Source organism: Sarcophilus harrisii, chromosome 2, assembly GCF_902635505.1.
Source record: "Sarcophilus harrisii chromosome 2, mSarHar1.11, whole genome shotgun sequence".
Lineage (NCBI taxonomy): Eukaryota > Metazoa > Chordata > Mammalia > Dasyuromorphia > Dasyuridae > Sarcophilus > Sarcophilus harrisii.
The window spans coordinates 220879795-220901288 of NC_045427.1; the positions used below are offsets into that span (position 1 = coordinate 220879795).

The 21494-nt window shown below is 35.9% G+C and overlaps 1 protein-coding gene across 2 annotated transcripts; it reads left to right on the forward strand.

Annotated features, from left to right (window-relative positions):
• Nucleotides 1–14405: 14405 nt before the first annotated feature.
• LOC105748998 (antileukoproteinase) lies at nucleotides 14406–20643 on the forward strand. 2 transcript variants are annotated; one of them, XM_031951552.1, is made up of 5 exons: nucleotides 14406–14531; nucleotides 15632–15790; nucleotides 18518–18664; nucleotides 19227–19373; nucleotides 20122–20643. In XM_031951552.1, the coding sequence occupies exons 1-5, from the start codon at nucleotides 14444–14446 to the stop codon at nucleotides 20124–20126; spliced, it is 546 nt and encodes a 181-aa protein (XP_031807412.1). In that variant the 5' UTR covers nucleotides 14406–14443; the 3' UTR covers nucleotides 20127–20643. The 2 variants fall into 2 exon arrangements, with proteins under 2 accessions (XP_031807412.1, XP_012395242.1); XM_012539788.2 differs by lacking the exon at nucleotides 15632–15790 and having other exon boundaries at nucleotides 14407–14531.
• Nucleotides 20644–21494: the final 851 nt, after the last annotated feature.

Below are 21494 nucleotides of genomic sequence, written 5' to 3' on the forward strand. Positions count from 1 at the left end.
AAGTCACTGTATTGTTAGTTTTGTGTAATTATTTTACAATCTTATATTGAAACTATGTAAATGACTCAACTATTCTCAGAAATACAATGATCCAAGACAATCCTAAAGGACTCATGATAAAACATGCTATTCACCTCCTGAGAAAGAAAGAACTGATATTGTCTGAATATATTCTGAACCATGTTATTTTTCATTTTTCTTTCTTTTTTCATTTAAATTTTCTTGTACAAAATCAGTGATATGAAAATATTTTACAGGTTAGATATGTATAATCCAAATCATATTTCCTATCTTCTCAGGAACAGAAGGAAGGATAGAATTTGGAACTCAAAACTTTTTTAATGTCAAAAAAATTTATTTTAACATGTAAGCAAAGGAGAAATAAAATACTATATATCAAAATGTAATTGGGGGAAAAATGAAATGTTTTTTTTTAAAAAGATGTTGATTAAACACCATCTTCTTTACGTTAACCTTTTCTGGTCTTTGCACCTTCCTGCCACCCATTCCAAACTATTTTGTATTTAAATTATAAATATGTATTCATGTATTGTATTTTATTGCATTTATTAATTTTTATGTTGGTGTTGCATGTATAGATATATTATACAAGAATTTGTCTCTTCCAGTAGAATATAGGCTCTTTGAAAAATACAGATTATTTGTCTTTTGGTACCTAGATCTCCAGTGCCCATCACAGTGCTTATTACTTGTTGATTCATTGATCCATTGTTTACTATAGCACTGTTTATAAATTAATTTTGACAGTATTGTCATTGTTATTCAATTACATTTGATTGATATGGTGATGTTATACCATTTTGGCATAGTCACAAGTATGAATATCCTTGTTATTTAAGCTGTTTTTTATTTCTTTGAAGAGGAAGTATAGATAGTGGATAGAGTTGGCCTGGGAACCAGGAAAACCTGGTTTCTGCCTCTGACACATACTAGCTATATATCTCTAGTAAGTCACTTGATTTCTCATTGTTAGGAAGCTTTCTAAGACTGTAATTTGCAGAGAAGATGCTGACCTACATTTTTGGAGGGAGTTTCCTCACCTGGAATTTTCCCATATTAGTAAAATCATAGGACTCTCCCTATTTCTTTAAAGAGTATTTAGTAATTGTATCTCTAAAAGTATTAAATGTGTTTTGATAAAATTGAGTACCATATATTTAATTTAAGCATTTTGTAGTTGTTTTGAATGCAATTTGCTTTTTTATTACTGTCTTTTGGGTGTTGTTACTGCTATAAAGAAATACTGTGGATTTTTAATAGCTTTGTTGAGTGGCCTACAACTTTCCTGAACATATTTTGTCAATATTTCAGGGGTGTTTTGTTTTGATTTGTTTTAATGATAACCCAGAATTTTCAAAATATATTATCAAGTCATAAAGCTTCTAAGTTTTCTATAGTTGCATATAACACTAGTATGGTTTTCAGCAGACAATTTTTATTATTTTAAAAATCCCTTTATAATAGTGCTTTGGAGAGTTTTTAGCATAAATGAGTTTTGGACTCTGTCAAAGGCTTTATTTGGGGGGGTATCTATTAAAACAATCATGTGGATTTATATGCTTTTGTTTTAAATATGATTGTGTTAATTGTTATTCCTAATTTTGCATCTCTGGTATAAATCCAACATCATAGTGCTTTCTTTTTATTAATTTCTGTATTTTGCTTTAAATTGCTGTAAATTTTTTTGGCAAGATTTTAATTTAAATATTGGAATATATATTCATTAATGATATTGATCTTTATTCTGCTCTCTTTTTTAAATGTCAAGACCATATTTTTTCATAAAACGTATTTGATAAAAAAGTTTTGTTTCTCAATTTTTGAAAATAATTTGTGTGGGGACTCTGCCCAGGGCACTTCCTCAGCTTGGTCACTCTTAGCAGCATGTTTGCAGGACAGCTACTGTCCATATATCTATCCCTGCTCTGCAGAGAATGCTGGTAACCTCCTTGCCCTGAAGGAATACCCTAAGGGCTTTTAAAAAATGAATAAAAAACACAAGCATACACTAACCATGATAGCTTCTATACAGAAAGAGAGCAGGATTTCAACCCCAAGGAGACTAATAGCAGACAGTCTCCAGACAAAACCCTAAAGGGGGATGTAATCTGGTCCCCATCACAAAAGGATCTCCTAGAAGAAATTATAAAAGATTTTAAAAGAGAGTTAGAAGAAAAATGGGGAAAGGAAAAAGAAGCTCTGCAAGAGAGTACATTAAAGGCATATAATTCACTTAAAGAAAAATTTAATAAAGTGGAAAAGGAAAACAACTTCCTGAAATGTGAATTGAAAAAGGTAAAGAACTCCCAGGGAAACAGAATTTATGAATTGGAAAAGATAAAGAATTCCCAGGAAAATAGGATTTGTGAATTGGAAAAGATAAAGAACTCCCAGGAAAGTAGGATTTGTGAATTAAAAAAAGAAAATAACTCAGTAAAAAAAATTAGTGAAATGGAAAAAATTCCATAGAGCAAACCAACTCACTTAAAAACTCATTTGGACATATACAAAAAGAAGTTAAAAAGCTAATGAAGAAAATAACTAATTAAAAATCAGAACTGAACAAATAGAAATGAATAATTCGGTGAGACATCAAGAATCAGTTAAGCAAAACCAAAAAAAAAAAAAATGAAAAAATAGGAAAAACATTAAAAATGTACTTGGAAAAACAACAGACCTGGAAAATAGATCTAGGAGAGATAATCTGAGGATTATTGGACATCCTAAAAATTATGATGAAAAAAAGAGCCTAGACACTATTTTACAGGAAATCACCAAAGAGAACTGCCCAGATATAATAGAATCAGAAAGCAAAATAGGCACTGAAAGAATTCCTCAAACACCTTCCCAAAAAGACCCCAAAATAAAAACTCCAAGGAATATTGTGGCTAAATTTTAGAACTATCAGACTAAGGAAAAAATATTACAAGCAACCAGAAAAAAAAAAAACCAACTCAAATATTGAGGAGCCACAATAAGGATCACTCAGGATCTAGCTGCTTCCATATTAAAGGATCAAAAAAAAAAAAAAAAAAAAGGCAAAAGAACTTGGAATGCAGCCAAGAATAAACTACCCAGTTGTTGAGCATTTTCTTCCAGGTGAAGAAGATGGACATTTAATGAAACAGGTGAATTCAATTTGTTTCTAATAAAAAAGCAGAACTAAACAATAAATTTGACCTCCAACTATAGAACTCAAGAGAAGCAGAAAAAGGTGAAAAGAACTCTTGAGAATTGTATTTCTGTTATGGATATACATAAAGGCACATGTATAATTTGGTTTTATTGATATAATATAAAAAAGGGAAGTAGAAATAGAAAGGGGATAGTATCAGAAAAGGGGAAAAGAGGAGATAAAGAGGGAAATTACATCCCACAAAGAGGCAACTTTGTGTGAATCTTACTTTTATCAGATTTTGCCCAAAAAGAAAATAATTGATATATTTGGTTTACAGAGAAACTTCTCTCACATCATTAAAAAGTGGGAGAGGAAAAGGGAAAAGGAAAAGAGTAATAAGGGAAAAATATGAAAAAGGGGAAAGGATTCAAAGGGGGCAGGAGGGATTCTAAAGAGGGAGAGCTGTGTGAGGCAAGTGGTGCCCTTAAGTTTAATACTGGGGAGGGGGATAAAAGAGGTAAGAAAAAGAAAAGCATAATCTGGGGATAATAAGATGACAGGAAATACAGAATTAGTAATTTTAACCATAAATATGAATGGGATGAACTCTCCCATAAAATGGAGGTGGATAGCAGACTGGATCAAAAGCCAAAACCCTATAATATGTTGTTTACAAGAAACACATTTAAAGCAAGGTGATACATACAGAGTAAAGGTAAAAGGCTGGAGCAGAATCTATTATGCTTCAGGTGAAATCAAAAACCAGGGGAAGCCATCCTTAACTCAGATCAAGCAAAAGCAAAAATAGATCTAATTAAAAGAGATAAGGAAGGAAACTGTATCTTGCTAAAGGATAGCATAGACAATGAAGCAATATCAATACTGAACATATATGTACCAGTGGTAGAGCATCTAACTGCCTAAAGGAGAAATTAATAGAGTTGCAAGAAGAACTAGACAGCAAAACTATAATCGTGGGAGATCTCCACCTTGCACTCTCAGAATTAGATAAATCAAATGACAAAACAAATAAAAATTAAGTTAAAGAGGTAAATAGAATATTAGAAAAGTTAGGTATGATAGATCTTTGGAGAAAACTGAATGGAGACAGAAAGGAATATACTTTCTTCTCAGCAGTTCATGGAACCTATACAAAAACTGACCATGTATTAGGACATAAAGACCTCAAAATTAAATGCTGAAAGGCAGAAAAGTAAATACATTCTTTTTGGATCATGATGCAATAAAAACTACATTCAACAAAAAGCTAGAGGTAAATAGACCAAAAAGTAAATGGAAACTAAATAATCTCATCCTAAAGAATGATTGGGGGAAACAGCAAATCATAGACACAATTAATAATTTCACCCAAGAGAATGACAACAATGAGACAACATACCAAAATTTGTGGGATGCAGCCAAAGCAGTAAAAAGGGGAAATTTTAGATCTTTAGAGGCTTACTTGAATAAAATAGAGAAAGAGAAGATCAATGAATTGGGCTTCCAACTTAAAAAGCTAGAAAAAGACCTAATTAACACCCCAATCAAATACTAAACTTGAAATTCTAATATTTAAAAGGAGAAATTGATAAAATTGAAAGTACAAAAACTATTGAATTAATAAATAAAACTGAGTTGATTTTATGGAAAAAAAACAATAAAATACATAAACGTTTGGTAAATCTGATTAGAAAGAGGAAAGAAGAAAATCAAATTGTTAGTCTTAAAAATTTCCATTTTTAAGAGGAAATTAGAGCAATAATTAGGAGTTAACTTTGCGCAACTTTATGCCAATAAATTTAATAACCTAAGTGAAATGGATGACTCCCTTTAAAAATATGGGCTTCCTAGATTAACAGAAGAGGAAGTAAATTGCTTAATAGTCCCATTTTAGAAAAAGAAATAGAGCAAGCTATTAATCAACTCCCTAAGAAAAAATCCCCAAGACCAGATGGATTTACATGTGAATTCTACCAAATATTTAAAGAACAATTAACTCCAATGTTATATAAACTATTTGAAAAAATAGGGAATGAAAGACTCCTACCATATGCATTTTAGGTTGAAAACAGAGAAAGAAAATTATAGACCAATCTCCCTAATGAATATTGATGCTAAAATCTTCAATAAAATATTAGCAAAAAGATTACAGAAAATCATCCCTAGGATAATACACCATGACTAAGTAGGATTTATACCAGGAATTTATATCAGGACTGGTTCAATATTAGGAAAACTATTAGTATATTTGACCAAATAATAACCAAATTAACAAAAACAATATGATCATCTCAATAGACGCAGAAAAAGCATTTGATAAAATCCAACATCCATTCCTATTAAAACACTTGAAAGTATAGGAATAAATGGTCTTTTCCTTAAAATAACCAATAGCATCTATTTAAAACCATCAGTAAGCATCATATGTAATGGGGATAAACTAGAACCATTCCCAATAAGATCAGGAGTAAAACAAGGTTGCCCACTATCACCATTACTATTCAATATCGTATTAGATATGCTTACTTTGACAATAAGAGTTGAGAAAGAGATTAAATGAATTAGACTGGGTAATGAGGAAACCAAATTATCACTTTTTGTTGATGATATGATGATATATTTAGAGAACCTCAGAGATTCTACTAAAAAGCTATTAGAAATAATCCACACCATTAGCAAAGTTGCAGGGTACAAAATAAACCCACATCAGCATTTTACTATATCACTAACAAAATCCAACAGTTAAAAAGAAAATCCATTTAAAGTAACTGCCGATAGTATAAAATATTTGGGAATCTATCTGCCAAGGGAAAGTCAAGAACTATATGAGCAAAACTACAAAACACTTTCCAGACAAAGTCAGATCTAACCAATTGGAAAAAATATTAAGTGCTCTTGGATAGGTCAAGCCAATGTAATAAAGATGACAACACTACCTAAACTAATCTATTTATTTAGAGCTATACCAATTAGACTCCCCCAAAAAACTATTTTAATGACCTAGAAAAAAATAACAAAATTCATCTTGAAGAACAAAAGATCAAGACTGTCAAGGGAACTAATGAAAAAAAAATCAAATGAAGGTAGCCTCGCTCTACCAGATTGAAAAATAAAAAATAAAGCAGCAGTCACCAAAACCATTTGGTATTGGCTAAGAAATAGACTAATTGATCAGTGCAATAGATTAAGTTTAAAGGACAAAATAGTCAATAATTTTAATAATCTAGTGTTTGACAAACCCAAAGACCCCAGCTTTTGGGATAAGAATTCACTATTTGGCAAAAACTGCTGGGAAAATTGCAAATCAGTATGGCAGAAACTAGGCACGAACCCACATTTAACACCATACACCAAGATAAGGTCAAAATGTGTTCATGATCTAGGCATAAAGAATGAGATTATAAATAAATTAGAAGAACATAGGATAGTTTACTTCTCAGACCTGTGGAAGAGGAAGGAATTTGTGACCAAAGAAGAACTAGAGATCATTATTGATCACAAAATAGAAAATTGTGATTATATTAAATTGAAAAGCTTCTGTACAAACAAAACTAATGCAGATAATATTAGAAGGGAAACAATAAACTGAGAAAACATTTTTACAGTCAAAGGGTCTGATAAAGGGCTCATTTCCAAAATATATAAAGAATTGACTCTAATTTATAAGAAATCAAGCCATTCTTCAATTGCTAAATGGTTAAAAGATATGAACAGACAATTTTCAGATGAAGAAATTAAAATCATTTCTACTCATATGAAAAGGTGCTCTAAATCACTATTGATCAGAGAAATGCAAATCAAAACAACTCTGAGATACCACTACACACCTGTCAGATTGGCTAGGATGACAGGAAAAGATAATGCTGAATGTTGGAGGGGATGTGGGAAAACTGGGACACTGGTACATTGTTGGTGGAATTGTGAATACATCCAGCCATTCTGGAGAGCGATTTGGAGCTATGCTCAAAAAGTTATCAAACTGTGCATACCCTTTGATCCAGCAGTGTTACTACTGGGCTTATATCCCAAAGAGGTCTTAAAGAAGGGAAAGGGACCTGTCTGTGCAAGAATGTTTGTAGCAGCCCTCTTTGTTGTCACTAGAAACTGAAAATTGAGTGGATGCCTATCAATTGGAGAATGGCTAAATAAATTGTGGTATATGAATGTTATGTTATTGTTCTATAAGAAATAACCAGCAGGATGATTTCAAAAAGGGCTGGAGAGACTTACATGATGCTGAGTGAAATGAGCAGGACCAGGAGATCATTATATACTTCAACAACAATACCATATGATGATCAATTCTGATGGATATGACTCTCTTCAACAATGAGATGAACCAAATTAGTTCCATTTGTTCAATAATAATAGAACCAGCTACACCCAGTGAAGGGAACTCTGGGAAATGAATATGAACTACTACCTAGCATTTCCAATCCCTCTGTTTTTGTCTGCCTGCATTTTTTATTTCTTTCACAGGTTAATTATACATTATTTCAAAGTCCAATTCTTCTCATGCAGCAAAATAACTGTATGGATATGTATACATATATTGTATTTAACATATACTTTAACATATTTAACATGCATTGGTCTACCTGCCATCTGGGGTAGGGGTGAGGGAGAAAGAGGGGAAAAATTGGAACACAAGGTTTTGCAGTTGTTAATGCTGAAAAATTACCCATGCATTTATCTTGTAAATAAAAAGCTATAATAAACAAAGTAAATTACTTCTATTTTAACCTTGTCAACACTACATCTCCATGTGAATGCATATGTGTGTGTGTAAAAATGAATATCTATATAAATATACATACACACAAGTACATATAACAAAAAAAAATAATTATTTGTGTGGTATAGGTATTAATTGCCCCTTAAATGTCTGATACTCCTGAAAATATATCTGGAGCAGGCCTTTCTTCTTGGAGTAATGCTTTTTTTAATGCTAGCTCAGTTTCCTTTTCTAAAAATTGATTATTTTAAAATCTCTGTTAAACTGGGTATTTCATATCTTTGTGTATAATCCTCTATTTTTCTTCATTCTTAGTTTCATTGACATGTAATTAAATGATAAATTATGTTAATTTTTTAAATTTTGTTTTGATTTTACCTTGTTTATTTTTCATTATGGTAGTTTAATTTTCCTCTCCCTTCTTTTTGATCTGAAAAATGGCTTATCAGTTCTCTTAGTGTTTTCAAAGAATCAGCTTTTAATTTTATCACTTCTATGTCAATATTATACAATGATCAGTTCTGATGAATGTGACTCTTTCCAACAATGAGATGCTTGATTACAGTTCCAATGATCTTGTGATGAAAAGAGCCATCTATACCCAGAGAGAGGACTGTAGGAAATGAATGTAGGAAACATTCTTATTCTTTTAGATGTTGTTTGCTTGCATTTTGTTTTCTTACTCATTTTCTTTCCTTTTTGATCTGATTTTTCTTGTGCAACAAGATAAACATATAAGAATGTTTATACATATTGGATTTAACATATATTTTAACATGTATAATATATATTAGCTTGCTTGCCATCTAGGGAAAAGGGTGGGGAGAAGGGGAAAATCTGAAACACAAGGCTATACCAGGGTCAATGTTGAAAAATTATCCATGCATATTTTTTGAAAATAAAAAGCTTTTAAAAAAATAAAATAATTTTATCAGGTTCTATAATCTTTTGGTTTCTAATTATTTCTTTCTTATTTTCAGTATCTTCTCTTTTCTATTTGTTCATTTGTTGGCTTTCCAACACACACACACACACACCACTAAAAGAAGTATATAGATATCACAAAAGCTTTGTGATACTGAACTATTACTTTTAGGATGCTTGCTGTAACACAAGCAGCCATTCCCCCTATATAAGAGATCAAAGAATATTAAGTTTTCAAAAGAAAAATTTCCGACTATTAACAAGCACAGGAAAGAATGCTTCCAATCAATTGCAGGGAGCCCGAGTGCTGGTGTCTGAGGTACAAGGCAGAATAGATGCAATATTCCTGCAGGATGATCAGGCCAGCCCCTATATACAGAGGTTGACTGCCAAGCCACTGACCAAAATCCAGTTAGAGGTCCTTATATAGTGAGGGGTGGATGAGTCTGAGCTTTGACCAGAAGTGATTTGGGGAATAGGGTTGAGGGTAGACTTTATCTCCCCACACTTCTTCCCTCTCCTTTCCCACAGATTATTTCTCCTAACCATAACCAAAACTTCATTTTATTTCTCAAACCCTGTAGTTGAGATTCCTCATTTCCTCAGTCTAATAAGGGGCCAGAGTAATGGAACAGAAAATAGAAGATCTGATTTCCTGTATCAGTTCTATCATTGCCAAGGAAGAAGATGACCTTAAGCAATCCCCTCCAAGGTATCTTTCAGTCCCACCATTCTGAGATCTATACTGTAATCACCTAAACTCTCTGAGTCTCCATTTGCTTATCTGTAAAATGGGAATGATAAAAGAAAGTGCCACTGTTCAATAAATAAATCATTAAAAGAAATTAGCAGTTTTCAAAAGAAGAATGGCAAATGATTGACAGCCATTAAAAGGGGTGTTGCAAATTATTAAGAAATGCAAATCAAAACAGAAACATGGTCTCACCTAACAACCAGCAAATTGGCAAATAGAATTAGAGAGACTTGGGCAAGATAGTTAAGACAATTGAGAGCTAGTTTAACCTAGGCAATTTGGAAACATGCTAAAATAATTATTAAAATGTCCATGCCCTTTCAGTGAGAGATTTCCTACTGAGGCATCTACTTCAAGAAAGTCAAAAACAGGAAGAAAAGATTAGTGGAATTAACCAACCACTTAAAGGCAGAAGTAAGATCAATGGAGGCAAATCCCAAGGAAAAAAAATTGTGGCTATAAACAGGAAATTTCTCATAATCATAGCTGTCCAACAAGGAACAGGATACTTTGAAAGACAGTGAGTTCTCTATCACTATAGGTGCTCAAGGAAAGGTTAGATGGCCATAGGTCAAATATCTTAAAGGATATTTCTGCTTTGGAAGCAAGTTCTCCTATTCCCAAAAGAACTATACACTGTGCATACCCTTTGACCCAGCAATGTCTCTACTGGGTCTGTATCTCAAGGAAATCATAAAGAAGGGGAAAGGACCCACATGTGCAAAAACATTTGTAGCAGCTCTTTTTGTGGTAGCAAAGAATTGAAAAATGGGTAGAGGCCCATCATTTGGGGAATGGCTGAACAAGTGATGGTATATAAAAGTAATAGAATATTATTGTTCTATAAAAAATGATGAACAAGCTGATTTTAGAAAGGCCTAGAAAGATTTACAGAAACTGATGCTGAGTGAAACAAGCAGAATCAGGAATATACAGTACACTGTAACAAGAAGATTGTGCAATGATCAACTATGAAAGATTTGTTTCTTCTCAACAGATCCAAGGCAATCTCAACAAACTTTGTACAGAAAATGCCATCTGCATCCAGAGAGAGTGGAGACTGAAGGTAAATCAACACATGCTTTGTTCACTTTTTTTTTTCTTTTTCTTCTGTTTTTATCCTTTTGTTCTGACTTTTCTCTCCCAACATGGTTCGTAAGGAAAGGTTTTATTTTTGTTTGTTTGTTTGTTTTAAATCAGTGTACATGTATACTAGAAAAAAAATAAATAAAAAAAATTAGTCCTCCAAAGTTAGATGTTACAGGACAGATATTGAAGGGGACAGTTTTACTTTAGGTAGGGATTGGACTAAATAGGACTTCAAGATCCTTTCCAATCCATAGATTATGGGATTCTGAAAATGAGAACCTTTGAGATCATATTGTAGAATGAAAAGGTTAATGACTTGTAATCAGAAGTTCTAAGTTTTGAAAACCAGTTCTGCCACTTATTTATTGCTTTTGTGACTATGAGCAAATTTATATTTTTCAGGTCTCAGCTTGCTAATCTCTTGAAATGGGTGGTTTAAGCAAAAGGTAGACAATTTCTAAAGACCTATCAACCTCTAAATCTTATAATTCTAGTTCACAATCATGTTGAGGGAAGAACTTCCTTATAGATAGATAGATAGATAGACAGACAGACAGATAGATAGATATAGATATAGATGTACATATGAAATAAGCATAGACAAGTTTTAGAAAATGTTTTGGGGGACAGGTGGAATGCAGAAGGAGTGAATATTGCTCATAAGGCAAAATGTGAGCTCTGAACCCCAGCACAATAGGTGGGCCTACGCCAGGCCACCCTGCATGGAAAGTCAGGAACTGGGCCCTAATATTCAGCATAAAAGACTTGGGACAGTGTCTCATCTCCAGGAACAGAATTCTATTTTAAAAGTCACAAAATTGGCTTAAAAATGAGTAAGAAACAGAAAGGAGCCCTGACCATAGAAAGCTAGTGTTGTTATTGTTTGCCCTTCCTTCTCAGAGTATCAAGACATCAGGGAGGTGATGCCATGACATGCCTTAAACCCAAATCTCTGGCTCTTCTTCATTGCCAACAAAAAGTCCCAGGCCAAGCCCACTTGGTTTTTGTTTGGGCCCTGACTGCCTCAAAATGAATGTAAATAGCAATTTTTTAGGAACAGAAACCCAGTCTTTCCCTCCCTACTTGATTAGTTTTTTGTTGTTTTGTTATGTTTTATCTTGTTTTCTTCTAGATAAAAGAGGTCATTTTTTCCTTCCTTTCTTTCTTCCTTAGTCTTAATCACTGAATGGGCTATTGTCTCAGAAAAGTACCATGACAACAAGGAAGATCAAAACACAAAGCCAGAATATTTGACTGCCAAATTGCCTACATGTGAAGCCTAAAGGGGAATATGAATTGTTTCCAAACCCCAAAAGTCCTCTCTTAGAATAGCTTAAATTTTTTTTTAAATCAGATAAGAAGGCAAATTATGTGTGTGTGGGGGGGGGAGGGGGGAGAGATGAAATTATTCAGGAGAATTATGGGGGAAAAAAGAATCAACAGTTTGGAAAAGGAAGCACAAAAATTGACTGAAGAAAATAACTTCTTAAAATATAGAATTGGCTAAATGGAAAGGAGTTATAAAAGCTAACTGAAAAAAATAATTGCTTAAAAATTAGAATTCAGCAAGTGGAAGCTAATGACTTTATAAGACATCAAGAATCAATCAAACAAAATGAAAAGAATGAAAAAAGAAAAGAAGTGATTTTCTAATTTTTTTAGAAAATTAAATAAAATTTTAAAATTAGAAAAATGTATTTAATTTATTTAGAAAATAGAGATTTTCTAAAATTTCAGTAAACTCTGACTTCTTGATACTCACTAGACTTTGTGGACTAGGAGAAATACTTAACAAAGAAATGAGCAAGTAGCAGTGAGAAGTGAAGTTTGGTGTATTTTTTCAAACAATTACCTATCCTTGCATATAGAACCCTATCTTGGCTACATAGAGAGACACACACTCTCTTTTTTAATTTAATCTTTAATTTTAATTTAATTTTTTATTTCATTTTAATCCTTAAAAGTTTAATTTAATTATATTTTGATTTTAATTTAATTTTTAATTTATTCTTTATTTTTAACTTAATAAAATAAGGATTTCCAAAATATAGTACAATAAAAATATGATTGCAGAAGAGACTCCAAATCTACTGTACTAAGCGTGTTATTCCTTTCAAGTATTCAAATAAAATTATCAGGTAAATTTCTTGTTTTTCCTTTTTTTCCTCTCACCTTACCCCATTCTAACAATTGTATGTTTTATACTTACTTCTATTTATCACTTCTTTCTCTGCATGTAGATAGCATCTTTTTTCATGTGATCTTTATAGTTAATTCGTGGGTATTTATAATAGTCAAAATGACTCATTTGCTTAAAGTTGTTCTTAAAACAATGTTGCTGTTAAAGTATACAATATTTTCTTGGTTTTGTTCATTTTGCTCTTCATTATTTTGTGCAAGTCATTACAAGTTTTTCTAAAATAATTGTGTCCATTTCTTACCACACAGTAGTATTCTATCACAACCATGTATCACAACTTGCTCAATCTTTCAGCAATTAATGGGCATTCCTGTTACCTCTTTTTCTGAGAGGTCAGGAAGGCCCTCTTTTTCTATCACAAGATATCAATGCAGCAATCTTTCAGGCCAAATGTAAACTTTTGTAACCCATTCTAACATAGACAAAAGGAACAGGCATGTAGTAAAATGTATATAACTCAATTATTACTACAATATATATCAGTACAGGTTCATAATCCAATTTACCAGGGATCTTACTTTGAGATCCCTGACTGCCTCCGTGTACTCCCATGAGTTTGATTTCTTCTTATACCATGTCCTTCTTTGCCTAAACTTCTCTTGATTACTTTGGATATCTCAGTAAGCAAGTCAATCTCATGGACAATATTTAAAAGCTTTCATAGCTATCCTGCACACTCATAGCCCTATGAAGTATATAGGGGAGGATGACTGAAAACCAAAGTAATTAATTAATGTGACCAGTGTCACATAGTAAGTTATGTCAGAGATAAGATTAGATCCTTAGTTCAGGCTTCCAGAGGAATATTCATGCTACTACCTGATCCAAGTTTAGGTATAGAAGGGGTTGAAAAATGCAACAGTAAGATGTTATAACACCAACACCAGCAAGATCAGGAATAATAGTGCCAGAGAAACCCTATGTATATGCCTAATTAATCCACAAGCATGTATGAAGTACCACTTTCAGGTTCAGCTCCTTTCCGCAGTTCCATGGTCCTAACCCTAATTTGCAGCCCTTGCCTTATACATAAGACTTGGAACAAGACTTTTTTTTTGTTTGCCATAGGGGCACAGAAATTAGATCAGAGATCATAGGATCAGAGATGAAGAACTAAAAGGAATTTTAGAACTTATAGTATTATTATTTCAGAGCTGAGAGTGACTTTTACAGGTTAGGAAACTGAGATCCAAAGAGGGGAAGTTGAATCAAGATCACACAATTCAAATCCAGACTCTCAAACTCAAGAGTGTGGTTTAATAAAGTGCCTTGAACTCTAAATCATTACAGAAATAAAATTTTGTTTATGAATTCACATTATTGAGCTTAATGGATAATTCAGCACCTTGTTTCTTCCTCTTCTACACACCTATTTCCCACTAAGCCCAACCTTTCTCTCTAGATCACTCCTGAGGAAAGGGAGGATGGTTTCCAGCATTTTGGGAAGGCCACAAAATTTGATTCAGGTCCAAACTTTCTGCTTGGCCTGAGTCCAAAAGAATCAATATAATTACGAAGGCAGTTCTCTCAAACCCCACCCATTGATTTAGCTATAAATGCTCGGTCCTCAAACCAGCTAGTTCATTGGCCCCAACCATCACCATGAAGTCTGGAAGCCTCTTCTTCTTCGTGGCCTTCCTTGCCATTGGATTCCTGACAGTTTCTGGGACCCTAAACGCTGCTAAAGGAGGTAAGGTCTGGACCAGGGTTAGTCTGCAAGATGGGAGATAAAGGACCCCTGCCTTACTGAGACTGAGCATCCTAGGAAAGAAAGATTTGTCCCTCTGGATGTAGTGGACAAAGGCAGAAAATTCCAATGTTTCTGCTCCCCCCAACTGAGTAACAATCTTCTTACTCACATTCCCCCAACTCCAAAACAGAGATGCTATTTGAGAAGTTTCTAAGGATCCAGAATTCAAAAGCTTTACTGCCATTTTCTGTGTGTCTGAATCTCACTCTGACCCCTTGTCTCTTTCTTCCCCTTTGTTTCAATCATATTATTTCTGTTTCTTTCTCTTTTTTTATTTTCTAGCTCATTCTCTCTTTTTATCATTTTCTCTCTCTCTGTCTTAACCTCTTATTTCATTCTTTGTCAATGACTCTCCATACTAAGATTTTTTTTGCCATTGTCATTCTGGTTCTTCCTCTTTCTGGGAGAATGGAGAATTCTTTGTTCTTTGAATTGAGAAATATGCATTCAAGTCTTTGGTTCTTCCACTTATGCAGGTAAGTTACTAACCTCTATGCATCTGTTTTCTCAAGTACAAAATAGGATAATAATGCTTGATGATGTTTTTAGCAGCTATCTAACAGGATAGTTGTGGGAAAAGCCATGCATAAACTTTGTAGTTTATAGGAATGAGAGCAATCACAATACTTCTTTCTCTCTTTTCTGTGATACCTCTTTGTATCTGCAGCTTTTGCTGCTCTTTGGAAATTCTGACTAAAATAGTGACTCCTCCACATTCAGGGTCAATGAGCTGTTTCGTGCACACAGAGTCCTCACAGTCCCAATCCACACTTCTGCCTCAATTTATGTCCCAGAGTCTTCCCTCAGCAAAAATGATCACAAAAATGAGAGATGGGAGAAATCTTAGAGAAAATTTGGCTCAAATTCCTCATTTACAGAAGAGGAAAGAAAAGATCAGAGTGGGGAAGCTACTGGCTTCAGTCACAGAATAGTAGTAGATAAGTCTGGATTCTATGTAAGTATCCTCTCTCCCCTTGTAAGAGTCTGGCTTCTCTGTCCATGGACATAGATGGGAGTCAGGCCTAGGCTTTCTTCTCCAGGTAAAGTGAAATCAGGGAGCTGCCCCCTAGACAATGTCCGCTGTTTTAAAGAAGAGCCTGATGAGTGCAACAATGATGAGCAGTGTCCTCAAGAGCAGAAATGCTGTTATTACTATTGTGGTTTGAAGTGTGTGAATCCTGGTGAAACAGGGTATCCAGGTGAGGAATTTCTGGTGCTGGGGTGGGGAGGGGAGGAAAGCTACAAGTATCTGGAGCTAAGGAGATCTCTTCTGGGTAAGAATGGTTTAGCCAAACTTCTCATGGAGATTTCAATGAAGCAGCACCAGGGAGTGAATGCACAGTCTTATAGTTACAGACTGAAAAATAATAAGGAGAGACCAACCCCTAAGAAGAAGAGCTTCAGTCCCAGAGGCTGCTTGGGATCAGAAGTAAGAGATAAGATTCCCTTTTCCCCCCAGAAAGGGGGCAGGTGTGTATTGTGATAAACCCTAGACATAGATTGTGTTGGGCTCCAGATGTTAGCTATGTCAGGTCTCCTGAGACCAGAGAGATTTGCTGTTGTATTGGGAGGGCAAGAAGTGAGAGTTCTGGGGGTTAATTCTCAGGACCCAGAGAATATCCATATATTCTCTGGTCAGTGCATCCAGCATGATGGGAGTTTGGCACCTCAGGTGGAGCCTGGATTTGAAAGGAAATGCCCTGGAGATTGCTCAAGGTTACCAAACTGGCCTAGTCTGTTAGGGAGGAGCACTGAGGTCATCACTGTGATTTGTCTTTGTCTATGTACTGCCCTTACCACCTTACCAGGTGCAGAAAAAATTCTCTCTCTCTCTCTCTCTCTCTCTCTCTCTCTCTCTCTCTCTCTCTCTCTATTTCTCTCATCATCTATCTCATCTCTCTGTCTCTCCTTTGTTTCTCACACTTTCTTAGCATATTAATGTCTCATTGTCCATCTTTTGTCTCTCCTTCTAGCCAATCCGTGTTCCTGACTGGGAGCACTGGCCCATCCTCCTAAGTAGTGACTCTATCTTATTCAAGGTCAGACTGGGTTCAGTCCTTCTTCTACCAGGACCTCTCCCTTCCTGGCCCCTTTCCTCTACCCTAAGGATCACAGGGACTTAGAGCTGGTTTGAATGTTAGAAAACATCTGGTCAACCCTGTTACAACAGAAGAAACAGAATGGGAAAATAACTTAGCCAAAAGTCACAGTAGTAATTAGAGAGATAAGCCTGGATTATTGTTGACAGCTGCCTATATGAGAGCTTTCATTGGTCTTAAGAGTCTAGACTCTCTCTATATAGGAGCTTGATTTCGTCTATGTCCTCGTCCCTTTGGCTTTTCTCTCCAGGCACCAACAAAGCAGGGATCCATCCCATATCTCCTTTTTATTGTCTTCTTGCTAAAGTTAACCAGTGCCATCCACAGTGCTGGGCAGTGCCCAGAGAGGCAGAAATGTTATTACTATGGATCAGGTGTATGAGGCCTGAAGAGAAGGAGAGAAATAAAGGGCTCTTGGACAGGGCAAGAATGGGCAGAAAGGAAAAGAGGCCATGGATTCCAGAGGGTGATGTTGAAGGGTCCAGATAAGGGAAAGACAGATTAGCCTCAACGAGAGGGAGTGGAGGAGGACAAGGCAGGGGAGACCTCTGGGACTGAGGAGATGAAGGGGAAGAAAGACAGCCAGCACTGGAGATGTGAAAAGAGGTCAAAAGTATTGGAGAGTGAGGTTGGGGAGGCATCTGGGACTGAGAAAACCAAGAAGGGAAAGACCCAAATAGACTCAAGGGAATGAGCCATGGTCAACCAATCAAATTGATTAATGAGCTAGTCTACTACATGTGAGGCTTTATACTAAGAGTGGTAAGAAGAGAGAGAAAGGTGAAACTGCACCTGACCTCAAGAAATTCATGGTGGGAGAGACAATAATTAAACTTGAAAGTATGTACAAAGTATATCCAAAATGATTGCAAGAAAATTTGGGCAGAGTTACATTAGGGTGTGGATGGTCAGAGAAGGCTTCATGTAGAAGGTGCCACTTGAGCCAAAGCTTATTGGAAACCTGCAATTTCAAAAGGTCAGTATGAATAGAAGGCACAAATCTTAGGGAAATTTGTGTTTGTGCTGGACCATGTGTTATGTGTATGGACTATGGCATTCAGCCCACTTGACTAGATCCCAATGACTGAAAGAGAAGGAGACTGAAAATGTAGGAAAGGGCTAGATTGTGGGTAACATTTAAATATTCAAGTGATAGTGTTTATACAAGGTCTTAGAGGCAATAGGGAACCACTGGACTTTACTGAGAGAGAGATGGAATGATGTGCCTTAGTCAGACCTTGTATCTTTAGGGAAAATACTCTGGTACCCAAGTTTGCTTGGGATAGGGAGGGAGGCCAAGGATTCTGTCCCAAAATGTTGGGAACTAGGGCAAATTGCCAGAAGGACAGGGGCAGTGCTAGAGTCAACTTGAAGACTGGATTTTAAAATTTTCATTATGAGTGTTGTTGTTGTTCAGCTACTTTCAGTCATATCCAGGTCTTCATGACCCTATTTGGGATTTTCTTGGCAAAGATACTGGAGTATTTTTCCATTTCGTTCTAGAGCTCATTTTACAGATAAGGAAACTAAAGCAAACCAGATTAAGTGACTTACCCAGGGTCACATTCCTAGTGTCTGGGGCCAGATTTGAATCAGGACTTCCTGATTCCAGTTCTCCATCCACTGAGCCAAAACTAGGACTTGAATTATAGTTTTATTGATTATCTAGACTTAAGAAAATAATGGAGAAAATGTGAATAATGCAGGTTATACTTAAAAGTGTGTACAGTATATAACCCCCCCCCCCAAGTCTGTTGTTAAACATTCACCAACACATCCCTATCTCTGGGAAAACCTCTTTTAACTTGGTCAGCTTTCTCTCTCCAGCTGCATCAAAACCAGGCAAATGTCCAATTGTCCATATACGATGCGCGATGGAAAACCCCCCAAATGCCTGTGAGAATGATGGGGAGTGCAAAGGTCGTCTGAAGTGCTGTACAGGAGCATGTGGGAAAACCTGCATGGCCCCGGAAGGTATGGAATCTAAGTGACCTCAGCACCCCTCCAAACTCTCAACATTCAGGAAGGGGCAAGTTGCCAGAGGGACAGGGGCAGTGCTAGAGTCAACTTGAAGACTGGATTTTAAAATTTTCACTATGAGTGTTGTTGTTCAGTCATTTTTCAGTCATATCCAGGTCTTCATGACCCTATTTGGGATTTTCTTGGCAAAGATACTGTAGAATTTTTCCATCTCCTTCTAGAGCTCATTTTACAGATGAAGAAACTAAAGCAAACCAGATTAAGTGACTTACCCAGGGTCACATTCCTAGTGTCTGAGGCCAGATTTGAATCAGGACTTCCTGATTCCAGTTCTCCATCCACTGAGGCAAAACTAAGACTTGAATTATAGTTTCATTGATTATCTAGTGTTAAGAAAGTAATGGAGAAAATCTGAATAATGCAGATTATACTTAAAAGTGTGTCCAGTATTTACCCCGCCCCCCCCCCCCACTCCCAAGTCTGTTGTTAAACATTCACCAACACACCCCTATCTCTGGGAAAGCCTTTTTTAACTTGGTCAGCTTTCTCTCTCCAGTTGTATCAAAACCAGGCAAATGTCCAACTGTCCTTGGACGATGCATGATGGAAAACCCCCCAAATGCCTGTGAGAATGATGGGGAGTGCAAAGGTCGTCTGAAGTGCTGTACAGGAATGTGTGGGAAAATCTGCATGGCCCCAAAAGGTATGGAATCTAAGTGACCTCAGCACTCCTCCAAACTCCCAACATTCAGCTGCTCTCCCAATCTTATATCCATATCATGCATACCTAATCCCTTTCTCCCCTTCAGGAGTCTCTGTCCCTATCTTCTTTAATGTCATTCTGATGGCAAGGAGCTCTTCTCCTGATCCTTCCATGAGTGACCCTATACCAGGGCCTTTGTCCCAAGCCAATCCAAGATAAACTCAGACCCTGTGGGCACACTAAATCTCTAGGAGACATTCTTCCTCCATTTAATTTTATGGTGTCCAGGAGACAAGTAGGAAGAGCACTTAATTTGGAGAAGAAAACCAGAATCATTCCTCAGCTAAATCATTCATTGGCCTAGTTTATTAAATAGAGGGAAGGAATGAATGTAAAATGTGTGTGTGTGTGTGTGTGTGTGTGTGTGTGTGTAAGATTTCTTCAATTGGAATTTCATGAGGTCTGTCAGTATTTGTAGCTACTGATCCAAAAGTCCCTGAAAGAAGTAAGTCTTTTATAATAATTTATAATTTTATAATTAACTCTCCTCACCATATCTAGGCACAATTTCATACCTTTCCCCAATGTCCTTAACTGTGAGGATTCTTTGTTTCATAACAACCTGTCCCTCTTTTCCCTTTATCCCTTGAGTAGACAGGCTAAGAAACCAAGAAATCAGGCTGAACTTTTGGGAGGTGGGGGTAACAATTTAGAACTATGTATCCCTGATCTGACTTTTTCTCCTTAGCTTGATTCCTACTCCAAGCTGAAGTGGTTGGACTCGTATATCTGGATTCCAAGATGGCAACACTAACTCACTCTCGACCCATGTAATTCCAAGAAGCGGGGTTATCTGTAGGAGAGCATCTCCCATGGATGAGAACAATCACCAACAACTGGATGTTGGAGAGTCTTTTCTTCTTCTCTGTGTTACTACATGAAAAATGCTGCAGGCTTTCATTAAGCCTGGTTATATCTATTCTTACAATCCAGCTTGATATGGGGCTTTATATGTAGTAGGGACTGACTGAATCTCTGTGGTTGTAACCTTTACCATAATCCTTAGTGCAAAATAAAATACTGATCTACATGAACAGGGATAGAAATGTTTTATGTTTGACAAAATGCAAGGTCTTTGATGTCAACCTTTGTTTCCTTCTGTCTTTGTTTCTCCAGCCCAGCAAAATCTCTGGCATGTTGTATATGTATAGTATTACTTGATAACTGGTGAATTGACTGGAATCTATGTATAAACAAAATAATTCTAGAATTCATGGCTTCTGTGGTTCATGGACTTTAAGCTTAAAGAGTTGGGAAGGGAAAAGTCATCCAGAGAATAACCCATTTCCAGCTGAGTCAGAGCAGTATTCAAGGATTCAGTCTCTGATTTCTTCTTTAGAAAAAGACGATTATTAGAAAGGATAGAGTAGAAGCAATTACTTCGTACCCTATATTTCACGTCTTCCATCACGTCCTTGGGGTTGTAAGAGCTAATTAAGGACAAGAGTTTTATCTAGGAATCATTTTACCTAGAACCAAAATGATTTGGAAGTTGGAGTGAGGATGAGGAATGAGAGAAGATCTTATTAAGTTAGCACAGTCATAGGGAGACAGAAGCCTGGGGCAGTCATAGGGAGACAGAAGCCTGGGGCAGGAAGGGAACTGAATCATTGATTTGTGCATTGTCCAGGAAGAATGAGACCCAATATATATTGGTAAAAGCCCCTGATACTAAGCCTTATTATCATTAAAGAAAGAAACTTCAAGTATAACACCAGGTGACCTTCTCTCTCCTTCTCTCTGTCTCTGTCTCTCTGTCTCACTCCCTATCTCTGTGTGTCTCTCTCTGTCTCTGTCTCTCTATCTTTCTCTCTGTATGTCTGCCTATCTCTCTGTGTGTCTCTGTCTGTTTGTCTCTGTGTGTGTCTCTCTTTCTCTCTTTGTCTCTCTTAAACATGAAACATCACACAATACTTTAGTCTAGGGGTCCTCAAACTACAGCCCGTGGGCCAGATGCAGCAGCTGAGGACGTTTATCCCCCTCACCCAGGGCTATGAAGTTTCTTTATTTAAAGGCCTACAAAACAAAGTTTTTGCTTTTACTATAGTCTGGCCCTCCAAC